General features: G+C 42.6%; 2 protein-coding genes across 7 annotated transcripts in view; one reads left to right on the top strand and one right to left on the bottom strand.

Moving 5' to 3' along the window:
- The window catches only part of LOC130196771 (uncharacterized), a 103,734-nt gene extending 101,714 nt beyond the window's left edge, over nucleotides 1–2,020 (bottom strand). For all 6 annotated transcript variants that reach the window (XM_056419115.1, XM_056419125.1, XM_056419154.1 and 3 more), the window contains exon 1: nucleotides 1,175–2,020. In XM_056419115.1, coding sequence (XP_056275090.1) covers nucleotides 1,175–1,380 — 206 coding nt within the window. In that variant the 5' untranslated portion in view covers nucleotides 1,381–2,020. The remainder of the gene's footprint in view (nucleotides 1–1,174) is intronic.
- Nucleotides 2,021–4,711: 2,691 nt separating this feature from the next.
- csmd2 (CUB and Sushi multiple domains 2) overlaps nucleotides 4,712–17,886 on the top strand; it is a 208,905-nt gene continuing 195,730 nt past the window's right edge. Inside the window, exon 1 of the mRNA XM_056417277.1 lies at nucleotides 4,712–4,871. Within this exon, the coding sequence (XP_056273252.1) occupies nucleotides 4,712–4,871 (160 nt within the window). The remainder of the gene's footprint in view (nucleotides 4,872–17,886) is intronic.

The following is a 17,886-nucleotide window of genomic DNA, read 5'->3' as shown; positions in this document are numbered from 1 at the left end:
GGGTCCGTGATAGCGCAGCAGCACTACGCTCCAATATGGAGATCAGGGTTAGAACTCCGACCATTTTCCATAGGCCTATTCAATTTACACAATCATGGCAAGTAGGCATAAGGGGTCAAATCAGTCTCAATATAATTGCAAATGCAAACTCAAAGATTCACAATGCGCAGAGAACAATTCACAAATATATTCAATTTGCGCATTGTGAATCTTCGTGTTTGCATTTGTGAGTCTCTCTGTGTGCATTTGCAATTATTGAGACTGATCTGACCCCATATACTGTAGGCATGGCTGACAGCAAAACAGCCTGTGGGTCACGACTTGAGGATGACCTCTAATGTTCATATATACTGTATATATTATTTTTTAGATCTACAAAGCAACAGTAAATAATAATTAAATACATGGAATACTACTAACAAACTCTTAATAAAGGATTATTAATAAAAAGTAGCACCATGACGATTAATAAGACTATCCAATCATATGACTGGTTTAACTCCATAATCAGATGTATTTAGTCGTCTCACATTCATAGAAATGAAAATAAGGTTGATGGCAAACATTAAGAACAACATATTGCAGCTGCATTAGCCTGCAAGACGTGTGGATCATTGTTAAATGACATCCACTGGTGTTTGGGAAGCGATGGACACGAGAAGAGTTCATCAAAACATCCAGCAGGTGATAATAAACACTCGAATGGAAATGAGGGAGCTTTTATTGCAGAGTTTGGAGTTGTTGAAGCATGAGATCTTACTGTGAATGACTGAACTGCGCTCTCGGATGTGTTGACAGCGTTGATGGTAATTGTGACCCTGGAACAAGTTATTATCTGCTAAAAAGCAGCAGCGCTCCGTGTTTACACCGAGGATCGAAGGCTAATTCACCGGCCTTAGTGTCCCTTTTACCGACTCAAGTCAAGGCAACGCTAATTAAAACCGTATTTAACTCCAAAGGTAAGAAGTTAAGTTGAGGTTAACACCATTAAATCAGCTGAACACGTTACACGATCATTTGTATCAATATTTATTATATTTTAAGAGGAGTCTTATGAATATTAGCTGAAAAGTGTCCGGACCACGATAACACGCCGGGAGCGTATGAGGGAGGATTAAGGTCGAACACAGACCGCTGCGGGTCCCGGTGAGCGCGTGCGTGTGCCGAGTCTTACCGGTGACTTGGTGTGTTGTCCGGTGCCCTATGGGCCCTATCCCTCTGCTCTGCTAGGTTTGCTCTTCTCCAGATGTTTTTGCAGACACGGTCGAAGTTGTCATGCGGAACAAGTGGGTGAATCCAGGTGGAGCGCGGAAACGGTGCCAGTGCGCACGCGAAGTGTTTCGGAGTTGCTGTCACGCGGGGATTTATTCCTGGCATCATTTTGTCACTGTTGAACGGCGTCCAGTTGTTAATAATAACAACAACAACATTTAAACCAGCTTTTTCACAAGAAACATGAGGTTGTCATAGCAGCCAGTTGGAATTGTATTATTATATTCAAAGACATTCCGGATGTCAGTTGTTGGGTATTGCCAAATATCATTGGTCTACAAATGTTTTCTGGCACGTGTGACTTCGTTCTCTGATAGCGGAGGCGGCTTAAACACTTAAACACAATTGTGCGAACTAAAACTGCAGTAAACAACTTAAACACTTTAAAAATTGAGGCGAGGAAGTCAAGGTCCGGAAACTGAGACAGATGGCCTTCAAAGTAAAGGTTGCGCGTTTTCAACGTGGTGTATCAAGTGATCAGTTTATGGAAAACAAAATTAAAGAAACAAACAAACATTGTAAACAAATTAAGATAATATATGACTCATATTTGTTGCCACGTTGCCACAATTTAATGTGAATAAACTGCCCAAACACTGAATTGTCTATAATGACTTATTTTATTATGTATTGTTTTATTGAAATAGGGCCATCTCAAACTAATTTGGGTGTGTGCTACAGGCTATTGCGTTGAGCCTTGTGAAGAGTCTGACTGAAGGGAGTTGACTTATCTTGAACTTTTACTTTATTGCTTGCTCTTATGACAATGACGCACTATTTTATGTAAAAATCCTTCAAGTGTATTCAGTTTAACCTATTCTACATAAAACAAAATGAATGAATAAGTAAAAATCGTTTTTGCAGGATAATCCTCTTGGCTGTGTACAGAGTGCTTCATCATCATTACTTTTCACCGCATATGAATCATTTTCATGCATACCCAACTAGACACTGCCAACTTCAATACGACAGTTTCCAACAGGGTGTGCATGTTTCTGCTCACTGCAGGATTTTGTCTTACAATACATATTATCAATAATAATGAAATATATAGCATACTTTCACTCTAAATGTCAGACTTGTCATCTATTAAATAGTACTAATCATTATTATTGCTGCTTCCTTATTAAATAACCTGTAATTGATTAAGTTTAGGCTACACAGTTATACATGAAAAGCAAAATGGATCTGTGCAATAACTTTGGGAGAAAAACCTATACGGTAATCTACTGGTTCTATATGACCATGATGTGTCTACAAATGCATGTCAATACACTTTATAGTTAATAGACAGGTTATGTGTTTCATTAAATCACTTGTATTGAACAACAAATTGCTTCTGAACAAACTCACCTATTTATATCATGTACTTGTGGTGGAAGAAGTATTCAGATCCTTTAAGAAAAAGTAAAAATATCTCATGGGGCGAATGTAATGTACTCTATTTGTAGCGCTGGATTAATTGTGTGTCATAGAGGGCAGAGGATAATCCTGGAAAGGTATTTCTACTAATGAATTTATTTTACGAATAAAAATGTGCAACTAGTAAAGGATTTTAAATGTGATAGCTTATTGGCTAACAGAGGCAGCAATAAAGTCAAAGTTAATTAAGCAACTCTCAGACTTTCAGACATCACAATTCTCAAAACCATAGCCTGTAATATTCATCCAAATAGTTTATGATACATTGAATTAAATAAATACATTTATAATATAATTAATAACTCACATAATTCCAGTGATTGAGCCCATTGGCAAATGTATTCATGATCAGTTGTAAAGTGTCTTATAAAGGACTTTATAACAGTTACTTGGTATGTTCATGCGTCATGCTAGTTGATTATTTAATTTAGGTCTCCTTAAATTGATTACCTAATTGTTTTATTTTGAAGGCGACCTTTATCTGTTTTCGGCTCATGACTTCCTTGATTCAATTTAATTTGTTTTCATTGTGAAAATGTAACAAGCTGAGGAATTACCATTGCATGTGTTCCTTCAAGTTGACGATAACACAGACAGAGCATGCGCACAAGTATACCAATGGAATGAAGAATTACACCGTTACAACGTTAACAATGGCACATCTTTCCTATGTGTTACCAATCCCTCACGTGATTATATGAACAACCTGACCATGAGGTGCAGGAGCAGACATGGGTTAGCAAAGTAAAAAACAAAAATGTCATTTTGCTGGAAGACTATTTATGATCCCATCTTAGGGTGGAAGGCCAAAGCCCATGTCATTATCCCGACTGTTTCCCACACGCAGTGCATTTCGGAAAACTATTTATACCGGTCATATGCAAAAGTAGAAATGACATTCAAAGTTACGGTCCACAGTTCCAGCCTGTTAAGCATCAATTTCACGTCTAGTGAGCAGGAAGTGGACATATATGTTAAACTGCAGTCCCATGATTGGTCTTACAGTAATGGAAAGAGACAGTGTCAATGACACATGTCATTTAGCGTCTGCTAAATGACATGTAATGTAATGTAATGTAACAGTGTCCTTGTTGTGGACCCTTATATTTCACCTTAATAAATTAGTACACGCTGGATTTAATGCGTACTATTTTATTATTATTATTATATTATTCTATCGTTTTTAATTATCGTGGAGGAATATTTTCCGTATAAAAAGATACATTTGGTTTAAAAAGTCGGCAATTGGATACTTAACTTGTGAAAGAATTGGAGAGAGCGAGAGAGCGCGAGAGAGAGCGCGAGAGAGAGCGCGAGAGAGAGAGAGACACGCGCGGAGAGGGAGCAGGTCTGCAGTCTGATTCCTGGCGTCGCACAGACCCGAAACGACGCTGCGATACTGAGAATACATTCTGATTCTTTCTCTCCATCCAGTCAGATCTGACTACGTTGGTTGAGAACTTCTAGAACGAGGAGATTGTTTGTGTGCGTCTTGGATCCGGATAACTTGTGTGGCTCTCCATCTTTCAGCGTTGGCTCATTTGAATCCCGGTCTAATGACGAGTTTAATTGTGGATTACCGGCACCCCAAATGCTGTTGAAGGGAGATAAAACAAAGAGAAGGACAAATAAGTGCGGCGGGACGACCTGAAGGAGGGATCTCCTGTTTTGTTTCCGTGTGTCTGGTAATATCTATTTCATATGTGGAGCAGACGAGCGGATCTTAGTGATTTTTTTAATTTTTTATGCCTGCCGGATAGATCAGTGACCACTTGAATCACGTCTCCCCCTGGGTTGGCCTTTCTTCCTTTCTCTCTCTTTAGGTGTGAATTATATCCCCTCAGACTGACTCTGAACCCCTCGGTCCCCGCATGACATGGTTCAGTCCAGCTGCGAGATCCAAGCCTCCTCCATGCATTGGGATTTTTCTCAGCGCCGACACCGAGTGAATCTCCCTTTTTTGACCATCTGAGAAGTATCGTGCCTGCCGGACCAGAGAAGAAGAAAAAGCACTGCCATGACCGCCGCTTCAAATCGGGACGGAGCAACGGGACTTGCGCATTTAGGAAAGGCGGACGGAATACGGATTTTTTCTCTAATGAAGGCGGGAGTGCAGGTGCACCATTGGAGCCGCGTGCTGTTCTTATACATGGGGCTACTGGCCGCCTCAGTAAAGGGTAAGTCCCCATTTGTAACGCTGAAGACACGCAAAATGCAGCAGGCTTATCCCACTCCACCCTCCACGATGCCCGACTGAATGCAAATCAGCATCAGCATCAGCACACGCGCTCAACCTAAAGGTGCATTTAGAATTAGCCTTGCCGCGATGTTGCTGTGCCATAGCGCCTAAAGTTATTAATAGAGGAGAGTGACTGGTTGGGTGGCTGTTTTGGTGAAAGCGGTTCCTTTGGAATTGCCAGTGAGACCCCCCTCTTTCCTTGACTCTGTTGCTGCGTTTAGGTGTTTTCAGAGGGAATGAGGGTGGATTTAATGATCTCTGGGGATGAGTACATTTAACATATTGGGTCACACACTATTCAATCATGAATTTTACAGGTATACAGAATAAACCTAATGCTTTGTTAGGTGGTCAAGCAGGAGGCTGATCATTATTATACAGTATGTGTGTGTGTGTGGGGGGGGGGGGGGGGTGAAGTATGGGTGTTCTTTTTCTGACTGTCCTTCTGAGTTTCCCACCTCAGACCTCATCAGAACCCCCACTTGCCCAAGTGCCCTATACGTCAATTAATACAATGGTGTGTACAAGTGTCTCCCTTTAGTGTGGATATGGCTACACAGTGTGCGCGCGCTTGCGTGTTGATGAGTGGGGGTGGGGGGTGGCTAATTAACTGACTCTGGGGTTCCTGTCCTCGCTTCTAATTGCAAATGGAAATCTTGCAACCGGAGCCATGGCATTCAACAGATTATCATTATTATTAATTTACCTTCACGTCTTCAACATAATGGGTTGGTGTAAGGAGAGTCTCGCTTACTGATCTGTTACCCCCCCCCCCTTCTTTTCCGTGGACATGAGTGACACCAAAAAAAAAGAACAAGCCTGTGGCTTTATTTAGAGCCGCTTGCTTTTCGGGGAAGAACGTTTGCCATCCCGAAAATGTTGTTTGGCAAAGAGAGCCAACCGTTTTATCACTGTCTTGGCTTCACACCATAGAATGGGAACTATTTTGAGCAAAAGGTAAGAATACTGCCATGGCCACAATATGAATTTGACAGTGAGTCATGGCGCGGTGTTCGCCCACTCGTATCTTTTGGTTGGACAGCACATTATCCAAGAGTGAGTGGAAACTGGGCACGTTTTCAGCATCACCAAGGCGCAGTAAAGGCCGTGTCGTCTCTGTTGCTATATGAGTGCGGTTTGAGTGTGATCATTATTTAGCAGAAACGTCATCCCTCATGTCTCCCACCAACTTTCTCTCCCACGTGTCACCCACTTTTTTATCAAACGTGTGTCATCACCCGTGCACCCAGATGGTTTCTGCGAGATGTAGGTTTATCACATGCAGCTCAGTGCCAATGATACTGACACATCTCTCCCGACTTTCATGAGGAGTAAATCTCATCGCGGCTATATTCGTAGGTGGCTTCTGGTTTTATTTGCGTCCGGGGAGCCTTTTTTTATTGCCCACTCTCTTGCCGTTTGAGTCTACTCTCGGAGCTGTAATGGGACTCTAACTTATTGCACATATTTACAAAGAACAGGAATAGCTGCACTATATATCTTGCCCCCTGTTACAACGTTTGCTTTAAACTGGGTCCATAAATACGTTTAAATACCGCACACATTGAAATATATATATATATATACAAACATCGAGGTGTTCCGGCACGTCCCTCGGTGCTTCTGCAGCCACCAGCAATTGCCCCGTCCTCCCATTGAGCGGTACCAGAGCCTCGCGCTGTGGTGAGAGGCGGAGTGGAGAAGGAAGAGAAGACCCGGGCTTCGTGGCATTTTCTAACCCACATGCGTTATCAAACCAAAGCAAGGCTGGCCCATTAATGACCAACAGAGGCGTGTTCTGGGTGATGCAGCACAGGAGGCTCATTATGTGTTCCATAAGCACCGCGTCTCAGATGTATAACGAGGCTTTAGTATACTGTCAACCAGTCCCGCTTTAAACAATTGTCATTCTCCCTTTCAACGCAAGTATAATTCCCAAAGGGCCACACCGAAAGACAATTAAACCGAGATATTGAAGAGCGCTGTTTCTGCGCGATCAAAAGCAGCTGTCCCAGCGGACATGTCGCACAATAAACGGTGATGAGCCGCGATTCATTTAATCGTGCAGGGAATGCGAGGGCCGGGTGAGAAGAGGAGGAGGAGGCGGCAAGTTGAAGATGACGTGGCCTATCTGGTGCATGTTTCGTCTGTTCACGCCAACACGACCGGTATTGGATCATTCCTCACCCCCTCTCGACCACGCTCTCCTTTATCAGAAAGGCGCAGCGTTGTGCTCGTGATGCAACTTGCAGTAATGTTATGAGGACCGGAGGGCCTGTTGCCTCTTTCATTTGATCTTTTTCACTTCATGACATTTGTTTATATTCGCACCGTCACGGTGCCCCTGAAGAAAGAGGCCGGGCGAAAGCGTGTGCGCCCGTTTGTGCGTGCACACGTGTGTTGGGGCTACGGAGCGCATGTGGGCGGGCGTGCATTAGTTTCCAGGCAATAACACCGTGATAAAAAATACCCTGGAATGAAGTCGTTTTTTAAGTTGCACAAATCATAAAATGACAAACTCGTACTTGCACATTTTCATTTTAAAGACCTTCTGGCTAATAAAACTAAATGATCGAATTTTAATTGGGAACACCTATTTGGAAACACTTTTCGGATAATGAAGTTAATATCTTCACTTTATGTCAGAATACAATGAGAGATGAGAGTAGAATATATTCTTTCTCATACACTTTTAGTGCAGCTTTGGTAAATCGAAATACCATTATTAATGGGCTAAGTGGGCGGGGGCTTTCTGTAACAAATGGGATCACCATAAACTCACCATCGGGTGACCATTTCAGCGCCCTGGACAGCAACAGGCGCAGCTGAATTCGCCACTCAGCTGAAGTTCTCTTCAGCACCAGGGACAGCTCCACCAGCCAGCAGCCTCAGCAGCAGCTGCTGCTCAGTGGAGGGCTAACTGGCTCTTCATATTGGGATTTCTCCAATGTTTTCATGGCTTTGAAACTTCAATGAGACAAATGCTCCCGACCCCTATTTGACAAGATCATATTGCACGTCGGCTGTTAATTGTGTCCTGAATTAAGTGACCTTCCTATGTTTTAGGCTTTTTGGAAGTGAATTTTAGACAAAGAGCAGCCATATCCAGACATGTATGTCTTTGCTCAAATGATTAGACAGGAAATCAATCTGAAACTAATTTGATTAAGTCATTAAAAGGTACAAAATAATATCCAACATTACCTAGTTCAAGTGGAGAAGATATAGAAGATTAGTTATTTTTGGATGGTTTGTTTGACTAAACAAGCAACTGTCCTTATTGAAATTCTGATTTCATCATCCATGATATATTGAGAAAATCATCAAATCGATTGGTAAATATAGATTCAGTCCTGAGTTCTTATGAATCTAACTTTTTGTATTGGCAAGACCCTGAATAGCATTCAAGGCCTATATGTCCAGGTGCATGTTAATGCTCGCCATGGTACAAGTAACCTGTCGGCCTTCTACAACATTCCTCAGTATTGCTGAGATTAGGATCCTGGACCAATGATGAATTGCTTGCACACCATTGTAAACTGCCATGGTAGAGACATTGTGTTGCATTGTTTGGTTGATGCTGGCTAAGATATGTGGTTTAGGGGTCTTGTGAACACACCTGATCACACCTCTACCTGTAACACCAACCAATTTTTAAATATTTTATAAATATATATATATATAATATATGTATGTGTGTGTATATATATATGTGTGTGTGTACATATTTGTGTGCGTGTATATATGTGTGTGTACATATTTGTGTGCGTGTATATATGTATATCTATGTCAGTGTGTGTGTATATATATATATATATATATAGATATAATTCTAACTTCTCTCACACCTGTCTGCCTACTACTCTCAATCTCAAATCCTCCACAATACCTGCACGCTCCGTTGCGTCCCATCTCCCATCTCCTCTCTTCATTCATCGTTGAGCAATAAAGGACCGAATGGGAGCTGAGAAACGGATGATATTATCTATTTACTCAAAACAGAGGAAATGTCTGCAATGCAAAGTCGCTGTGTATTGCCACTCTACCACTTACTCATTGCCTGCTTGAGCTAAGGAGAGGGAACTTTGGAGTGGGATGGAGAGTGGTGGTCAAGATAATGCTGAAGATCATAAAGAGGTTGCACAGGGAAGGAAACCGGCAAAGCAACAGGACGGAATCAGCTGTGACGGGAAGTGAGAGGCAGAGAGGGAAAACGAGTGTTGGAGTAGCGGGGCGATAAGCTTCCACAAGCTCCGGGCCCTCTCTTACCATTTATTTTAGCACTGCGTGATTTTTCTATTTGGAATGGCTAATTTTCTTATCAGGCATCAAGCTGACTTGTATTACAACAACTCACAGTGTGTGTGTTTTTGTCTGGATGAGCCTGTGATTTCCCACCCTGTTTCACTCTCGGATGATGAGGCCAAAGGGTTGACACGCAGGTCATCAGCTAGCTCAACGGGCCACTGAGAGACGTAATGTGTGTGCGTGTCCATGCGTTCGTCCTTGCGTGTGTGTCACACACCTGCTGATCCGTCATCCTACTCCTCTATGTCTTCCCCTTCTACTTTCTCCCTCTGTCCTCCCTTCCCTCCCATTCATTCTGCCACCTCCCCTTTCTTCCTCCATCCCACTCTCTGATGATTCAAACTGTCATCTGTCCCCAGATGGCCAGAGTTCTGTCACTGTGCTTCGTCACACTGGTCACAGCCACACTGTGACTCACACACACACACACACACACACACACACACACACACACACACACACACACACACACACAGTCACAAATGTATGCAGACTTTACAAAAAAAATCCTGAATGCAGCTGCACACACACACAAAGCCACACAAATTGGACCATGAGACCATATGAACCTATAGCCAGATGCTAAATTCCTTGATTAAAGTGACACTTAATGAGATGATGAGGACCATCTAATTCATTTTCAGAATAATTTGATTGCTTCCCCTGCGATTTCATCTCTTAAGTTGTGTTGCAGTAAAACAATAGTGAACTTCCTTTCAATATTTAAATGTGATGCATATACACAACAAAGCCAGATTTGACCAAGTTAATGGTTCAAATTCGACGCAAAAGAAAAATCTCGTGGAAAACAAAGGAGAAATACTTTATTACTTCTCATATCACTTTCAGCATGTCCCTTAATGCTGTGTTAAATTAATAAATGTATATTGTGGCTGCTTGGCTTATCAAGGGGATTAACATAACATTCACAACATACTCCTGTGAGCTTATCTGTTCTTCTGTTAGCTTTTCAGGAGCTCAGCTCTATTAAAACACTGGATGGAGGACATGGCAAAGTGCCTTGCTCAAGGACATAAGCAATGATTCTTGGTTTTCATTTTCCTTCACACAATCCCCAGTAGATTTAGTTGTGGGCAGCTCCAATATATGAAAATATGCTACGACTGTAACAGGGGTGCAACTGCTGCAAGGTAAGACGTGCCAGGAAAACAAAAATAAAATATGTTCAATCTTCCCGAGATAATTGCACATGGAAATGAATCACATAGATGCATAGAGAAAACAAATCCAGGGCTGACATCTCCTTGAGCCTTGTGTGGGAGAAAAGCTACAAGACAGAGGTCTCGATCTCGATTCAGATTCTCGTCCCGTTATTATCTGACATCAGATTTTTTCTCGAGCTCCTGTGAATCCTCACAAAGTGAGAGACGGATGTAGACGCCCTGTCTGTCTTGCATAGATGCAAAGCTCAGGCAGGGGCTTCTTTTGCTTCCTGATTTACACTGTTCTTATCAGATATCACTGATCCAGGAGATTGAAGATTAAATCCTGGGCAGGAGTTATCTTGTCCTTGTCCTTGTCTTTTTCCTTTCCTGTACCGCTCCTCGCTCTGTTCAACGTATAGGCAATCTGTCAGTGGTCTTTTTTTCTGGGAAAGAGGCAGTCATCATGTGGGGAGAGGCAGTGAGTGTGTGCGTTTGTCATGCATTGCTCCACTTGTGAGGTCCATTTTGCGTGAAGAATCAAAAGCATATTTATGCGTACGTTCATGCAAGATGTTTACATATACAGGAAATACGATGCAGTCTTTAATTTGAGTGTTTTAGAGGTTATTAAGTTTCTGTTCCTTTCAAACTGTTTTACATTTTTCTTTTGAATTATTTGCTTTCTTGCCAGGAGATATCCGGCATGGTTGATAGCGCTCTCATATCTGAGCAGTAAACATCAGGCTACATTAAGCGGCAGGTTAGCTTCGCTTGGCCCAAAGAGTGGAAACGGGATGAAAACATGCCGAGCTATATTGTGTCTGCGAGAGTTAATCACCCTAAAAGTGTCTGGTGTCCAAACCAGTTTAATTAAACGTGACAGCAGTTGTGTGCTGGCTCATGTAAAGTATTTTACTGCCAGGGAAAGAAAAAATAAAATTCCTGATGAGTGGAAAGTGCCTCCTGATGTTTTCTCCACAGCAAGAGACCAGACTAAATTATCTGTCAAGAAATAGGCATATTATAAGATGGTAACCTCAACAAGACATTCTAAAATGGTTTGTAACAATTGTTATATTACATGTTGAGAATGTTTGATCTTATGTGTGTTTATTGATAAAGCTTGCTCCTATTGATGACATACAGGAACAAAGAGGCGCATATCAATTGAACATTGCTTGATACAATCTGGTCCTTGAAGTACATCAGGAAGAATATATATTTTTTCAAAGATTGTAGAAATAGTTACTTATCCGACAGAGTACCAAACATTTTTTCAACATTGGCTTTAATTTAAACATTTACTGCCAATTTAACAGTTCTCAATCTAATGCTGTCAGCGTTGTAGAAAAGCATTATGCAGAGATTAATTTCCTTTAAAATAATTTCCCATCCATTTGCAGCTCATTAATAATGCTTTTTGGTTGAGATACGTTGAAGTGCTCCTGAGGGGCAGTAAGGATCCGAGTCGAAAGGTTAAAGGGTACGACAGTAAGTTGAGTTTAGGCTCATTGATCAGCTGCTGCTCATCCATCTCTCAGTGATGGATGGAATAGCCCTGCTGGACGGTCATAGCCTGACCTTTTGGATCAGTGCTTCCTCTCTGGGTTTAATATGCACTGCTCAGAGCGGATCAAATGTGCATGAATACTCACTAACACATCAGCATGCTTGTCGTACATTTACCACGTTCATAATTGCATGATTCCACCTCAGCTTGATGCTATTGATTGCTTAGGGCTCGATCACACCAGACGCGCCTCTAAGAAACGCAGCGGCACCAAAAACGCCGAGGCAAAAATACGCCGGGCAAAACAGTGCGGCGCACCTGTGGAACGGACCTGCGTGCGCAACCAACTGTTGATTTTAGGTTCCAGATATTTAAAAAAAGAAAGAAAAGAGTACGGCGAATACCAGCATCTATTCTATGAATTGTGTCTCGATGGCGAGCACTTTTAGTTGCACTTCCGACGGAGCAGGAGTCAGTTTGAGTCGTGTTTAGATTTACAATTATGAAGCTCTTCGTAATTAAATACCGCTAATATGAGGTTCTCGTCGGGAAAACATGAAGGAAAGCCCGCCTCCTGCTTGATCCGATTGGCTGCATTGGCCGAGTGTGACATTGATGAGCGGCGCGCCTCGCGCTTAAAGTTGAGAATGTTTTAACTTTTAACCACGCCTGAAAAACGCAAGAAAACCACGCCGCGTGGCATTTAAAAGGCGCGTCTGAAAGTCGCGCCGTACCATAGGGAATGAATCAATGGTTTTGCGGGCGACGCGTTTTTGAGAGGCGCGTCTGGTGTGATCGAGCCCTTAGAGTCCAGAAATTGTAGGTTTTACTTATTTCTGGTGCAGTATATGTGCAAATACAGAACAGGATGTAACGATTCAGCATAGGCTCAGTCTAATGTCGATCAAAGGGCCGGCTGTCAGATGTGAGCGGAATAGAAATTATTTGATAATTGACCTTCAGTGTTGCACACATTAGTGTCGCACCCAATTGTGCTTCTCCTCATAAGTACTCAGGAAAATGGAAGAGAAAACTGGAATCATTCCAAGCACGTATGTGCGCATGAGTGTGTTTGTGCACATTCAGATGTACTGTATTTGCAGACGTGTCTGTGGAGGAGGAGTCATGAATAATAGAGTAAAACATGATTAGTCTTCATTTGTCATTTGAACAACATACAGCTTCTGTCTATGTTATTCTTTAAACTCATTTTAAATTCATAAATGTACGTAAATGTGTATATATATATATATTCATGAATTGGGTAGAATTATGCACAAACGCAGCAAACCAAGGGAGGTGAATGTGCAATAACCACCCCTGTGCAGCAAAAAATGACTTTTTATAAATGAACAAATATGGTTTATAGGAACACAAAAAAATCCTGAAACAAATGGATTCATTGTAAAACTCCAAACGCATCTCTTGGTAAATTGGCTTCCGACCACATGAGGATGTGTCTCATTGGGAGAATGTTTCCAGGTGAGAAAGGGCCATGTCTGAGTACTGGGAAGCAGGCCTGCGGTCCAGTGCTGTGGTTCTTATCACAAATACAAATGCGTGCACACACACACACAATCATGAACTCGGACAAACTCAATTTCTCCCAGCATATAGCCTCCCTGTGTTTTGTGTGGGAGGCTCATTTGTTTCGATTAATAAACTCCCCTGCAAAGTGAGGGGTCCGTCTGAACCGGAAAGAACATCAACCGCTATTTTATATTGATCAGCGGGAGGCCTTTGTGCGTGGGTTGTTGAGGAGCTGTGTCATTCACAGCAACACCAAACATATTATTGGCTTTGTACATGTATTGATAAGAAGAGGAGGTAATGAGGAAAAAGAACATGATGATCACAAAATCCTCAATCTCAAAGCAGCTGTTTGGAGTTTTTTGGGGCTGAAATAGTGTCAGAGAGTGTGTGGGTTGCTGTGTTTCAGGTGGTTTTGGCTGGCATGATGATGCTGCTGGTTAAATATGACCCAGCTGGAAGGAACTGCCTGGCTCCCTCCTCTTCCTCCCTGTCTGAGAGGACACATGGGTGTTTTTGCTCCTCCTGTACCACCCTCCTCTAGGGCATAGTCGGGGGGCTTTTTCTTTTCTCGCTCTCTTCCCTCATGTTATGCTGTCATCTTCATCCACCCCCTTTCCTAGATGGCGCGGACGGCGGGGTATGGTGTGTATTGATTCTTCTGCCTTTTCCCCAAAAAAGTTCCTCGTTTGTTTGTGTTTCTGATTCTGATTCTGATGCTCCATTGTGCCTCCTTAGCCAGCCCTGACAACCGGAGGAATGTGTGCATTCACTCATGCGAGAAAGCATTTCTGCATGCGCGCCTCCTCGATGTGTTACCATTCAGCCACTTTATTTGATGCTTTAATCTTTGGCTACATTATTGCGCGTGGGTGTTGTTTATTTCCCAACACATTCTTTCCCTCCAGCGATGTCGCTGTGACAATACATTTTTGTGTGTGAGGGCATGTGTCAACTATGTGTTGCCAAAGATGTGGCAAATGCTTTTACATATGCGTTTGCCTAAGTGTCCTCTGTATGTGTTGACACAGATAAGTGTTTTATTCCACACATTCATGCGGTACAAGGCAATCTTCGATCCCGCCCCATTTTGAAAATGCAAGCTGCCTTTTTGTGGCCTTTTGCACGAAACGACTTTTACCATTCGGCCCAGTAGGCTAAGTGGGAGAAAGCCTATCGCAAGTGCCTTCCACTGCATTTGACTTGTCTGTAATGGCAGACTGTGTCGCCCTGGCCGAGGCATTAGCCTAATGTATGGATGCGAGCGGGATCGCTGAGCTCACACATTTCCATTTTAATGGCGGCCATCTAGAGGTTAATTCGGATATGATGCGGTCAAGGCGCGCAGATGCGCTGACACGTCAAGAGACAAATAGTGGTGCTGAGAGGATCTATGGGGCGGAAGGGTTTATCTTGCCACCAGGGAGGCAGTTACTGGTACACACACACACACACAGAAAACATTCGTTTGAAGTTTACTCATGGGGTCGGTCATGTGTAATAGATGATAGCTTTGTTACTCGATAAACCCAAAGAGACGTACTTATTTGGTTTGCCAATATTCACTGTTTGCTCCAATGGGATGCTCGTTTTGTATAGATATAGGCCCTGATGCACCACATGAATGGAGGCTTCATGGTTTCTCTGGGGAGTAAATAAATAGCTGAACTCTGTATGCTAGCTATATGATGGAAGAGACTTGGAAAATGTAGTTTATGGCCCAATTTATTGGATGAGTGTGAGGTTCCCTTAGATATATACTGTACATCTTGGAATAATTGTAAAGTAATTTCCTGTTGCGTTGATGATATAAAAAATGTCAGACATAATTCCATGCTTAGAAATAAATAGTTCAGGAAGGCATTTCTTTACGTGAAACAACAATTATTAGTCTCTTTAGAAAACATTTATATGATTGACTGCAGGAACAGGATTCTCCCTACATCTTTGTCTTTTTTCCAAAGGCAAACTTGAACTGAAACACAGAGATCAGGCCGACGCGGGTGGTGGGGGAGAAAAGATTGTCCAGAAAGCAGTTTTGAATTGCAATGATTGTTTTTTGCTTTATGGTGTTATGTCAATATAATGTTGGGATTGAAATAAGATGTCCTCCTCTTGAGAATTGCTGTCGCTGTAACTGCATCAAAGCAGAAGAGTTACATGCAGATATGTGACACTGTACCCACACACGGTATAGGGCCGGCACTCACACATGCACAGACGTGGTGTGTCTCACTCCACACTCAAATTAACAAATTACACACGTACAGAAGCACTGATTAATTATCCCTTGAAAAAGACCTCTACTTCTGCTACCATCGCAGATTATGCGCTAACTTGCGGTGGAAGTCACACTGGCTGTCTGTGACCTCAGCACAGAAGGGCAACAAGATGCAGAAAATAGTTTATTTTTATTTTTTATATCACACACTTTGATTCCTCCCTCTCTTTGCCTTGCCTTTTTTTGTCCCCCAGCTCACCGTTGCCTCTATTATTCTTCCAGATCTATTTTCTCACACGTACATTCAGTCAGCCAGTCAGTCTGCTTTGTGTCTGTCTGCCCCCGTAGACCTCATTCTATCGCTCTCTCTCTGTCTCCGTCCTCCGCTCTGAGGGTTTGCTGTCCTGCCAGAGTACAGCACAGTGACCATCGATTCATCAAAGTGTCACAGCGTGCACTGCCGCAGCTCTGTATGCCCGCGACTAAACAACTGTCCTGGCAAAGCAAACAACAGCTCACCCACACACACACACACACACACACACACACATATGCATGAAGAACCTGGAGTTCTGCCCCGGCAAGGTCATACCTCTCCCTGAACACCCATTTGGCAGCGTTCAGGTTGTTCTTGCCAAGCTGATGCCGCCAGTGGCAGAGCGGGCTAAGCAGCGGACAGCGTATCTGTTGAACATCCACAGATATCAAGCATAGTTAACATTCCAATACAAGCCAGTGCAAACAGTTCCCATAAACATGCTGAAGGATAATATACACTATCCACTAAAACCAGTTGGCAATTTTCCTAATTGCTGAACCAGCATATTTTCTATTACCGCACAATCATAATGTTTCACCTGAGCAATATGACCTTCTATTTTACCGGGGGTCTACTGGACTAAAACAGCACGGCCAGCAGTCTCTTTATGTATGGTCAGTGGGGTCAACTGTAGGATGGGCTCTTCCCTATAGATTTACACTGAGGGGCTACACAAGGGGTCACCACTTCCCAACAGCTAATTTCATAATGTTCCCATGGCAAGGCTTAAATAATTCAACCCAGCCCAAAGTGAAGGATCAACTCAATCAAAGGCTCTGGGTTCTCAACACAGAGAGCACACTTCCATTACCTCGGGTTTACCTCAACGGCCCTTCTAGGACCACACAGTGAAAACATCTGGCAAAACATCCCCGTTATTACCGAGTGGTAAAACAATCAAACTTGATGATGTTGTAAATCGGTTCTTAATGCCCACAAAAGTGCATTCTCAAGTGAACGTTGATGTGTCTGCTTTGTGTCCAATGCAATTCTGACCATCTATTTTGCATCATGGATAACATCTTTTTGGCTGCAGCCAAAACAATAGGCTCTCGAAAAGCATTATCTCGGTCTTTAGTCCCAGATTGTGTGCGTCATTATCGATTTTAAAAAGTTGGTCACTTGGTACAGATGCTCACACTTCAAACTCGCATTCGGCCAAGCTCTGGGGGACCCCGTATTCCTAATTTCGGTCATGATCTTTTTGCTTAATGGTGCCTATTAAACACAGAGCCTGCTTTCCTGGCTGGTTTAGCACATGCCATATATCAGTATGTGTAAAGCGTCGTCCGTCCCATATTAACATATGCACTATGATGACATGAAGCACTATTATTCAGCTGCAAAGACATACTCCTTTGATTATGCTTTTCATTTAAGCTGCTAATTCTCTTGGGGGCTATTGCACTCTGAATACGTTGATATCTAACATTAATGGTTTGTCCTTGAAACCTGAAGGGTCACAGAATCTCTTTTTTTCCGAGTCCATCCTGAAACATAATAACCATTTAGCTACTTGAACCTCCGTGGTTTTGTTTTGTAATTCATCCCAGCCCACGCATTCTAACTCATTGCATATGTACATGAGGTTCACATTTCTCTCTGACCCCCATCAAGCTCTGACATTAGCCGCTGTATGAGCCATTGATTGGCATTTGTCTGACAGAGGCCTGGTAATGGATGAGATGATGAGATTATTGACCAGGCTGTTGATATGGAAATCAGTCGGGAGAGGTGGATATGGAGGTTTTACCTGGATATTAGTATTGACCTGACGGTAATTGAGAAGGTGCACGCTCACTTGCTGGGCCCATTTAAAGGCGTTAATGAAAAATTTGATGGAGATGGCTTTTGCTTTGATCTTTTTATTCTTCTTTCTTGTCATTCGTAAAAGAAGAG

This window comes from Pseudoliparis swirei, chromosome 1, assembly GCF_029220125.1.
Source record: "Pseudoliparis swirei isolate HS2019 ecotype Mariana Trench chromosome 1, NWPU_hadal_v1, whole genome shotgun sequence".
Classification (NCBI taxonomy): Eukaryota; Metazoa; Chordata; class Actinopteri; order Perciformes; family Liparidae; genus Pseudoliparis; species Pseudoliparis swirei.
This window is presented reverse-complemented; position numbering and strand designations above follow the sequence as displayed.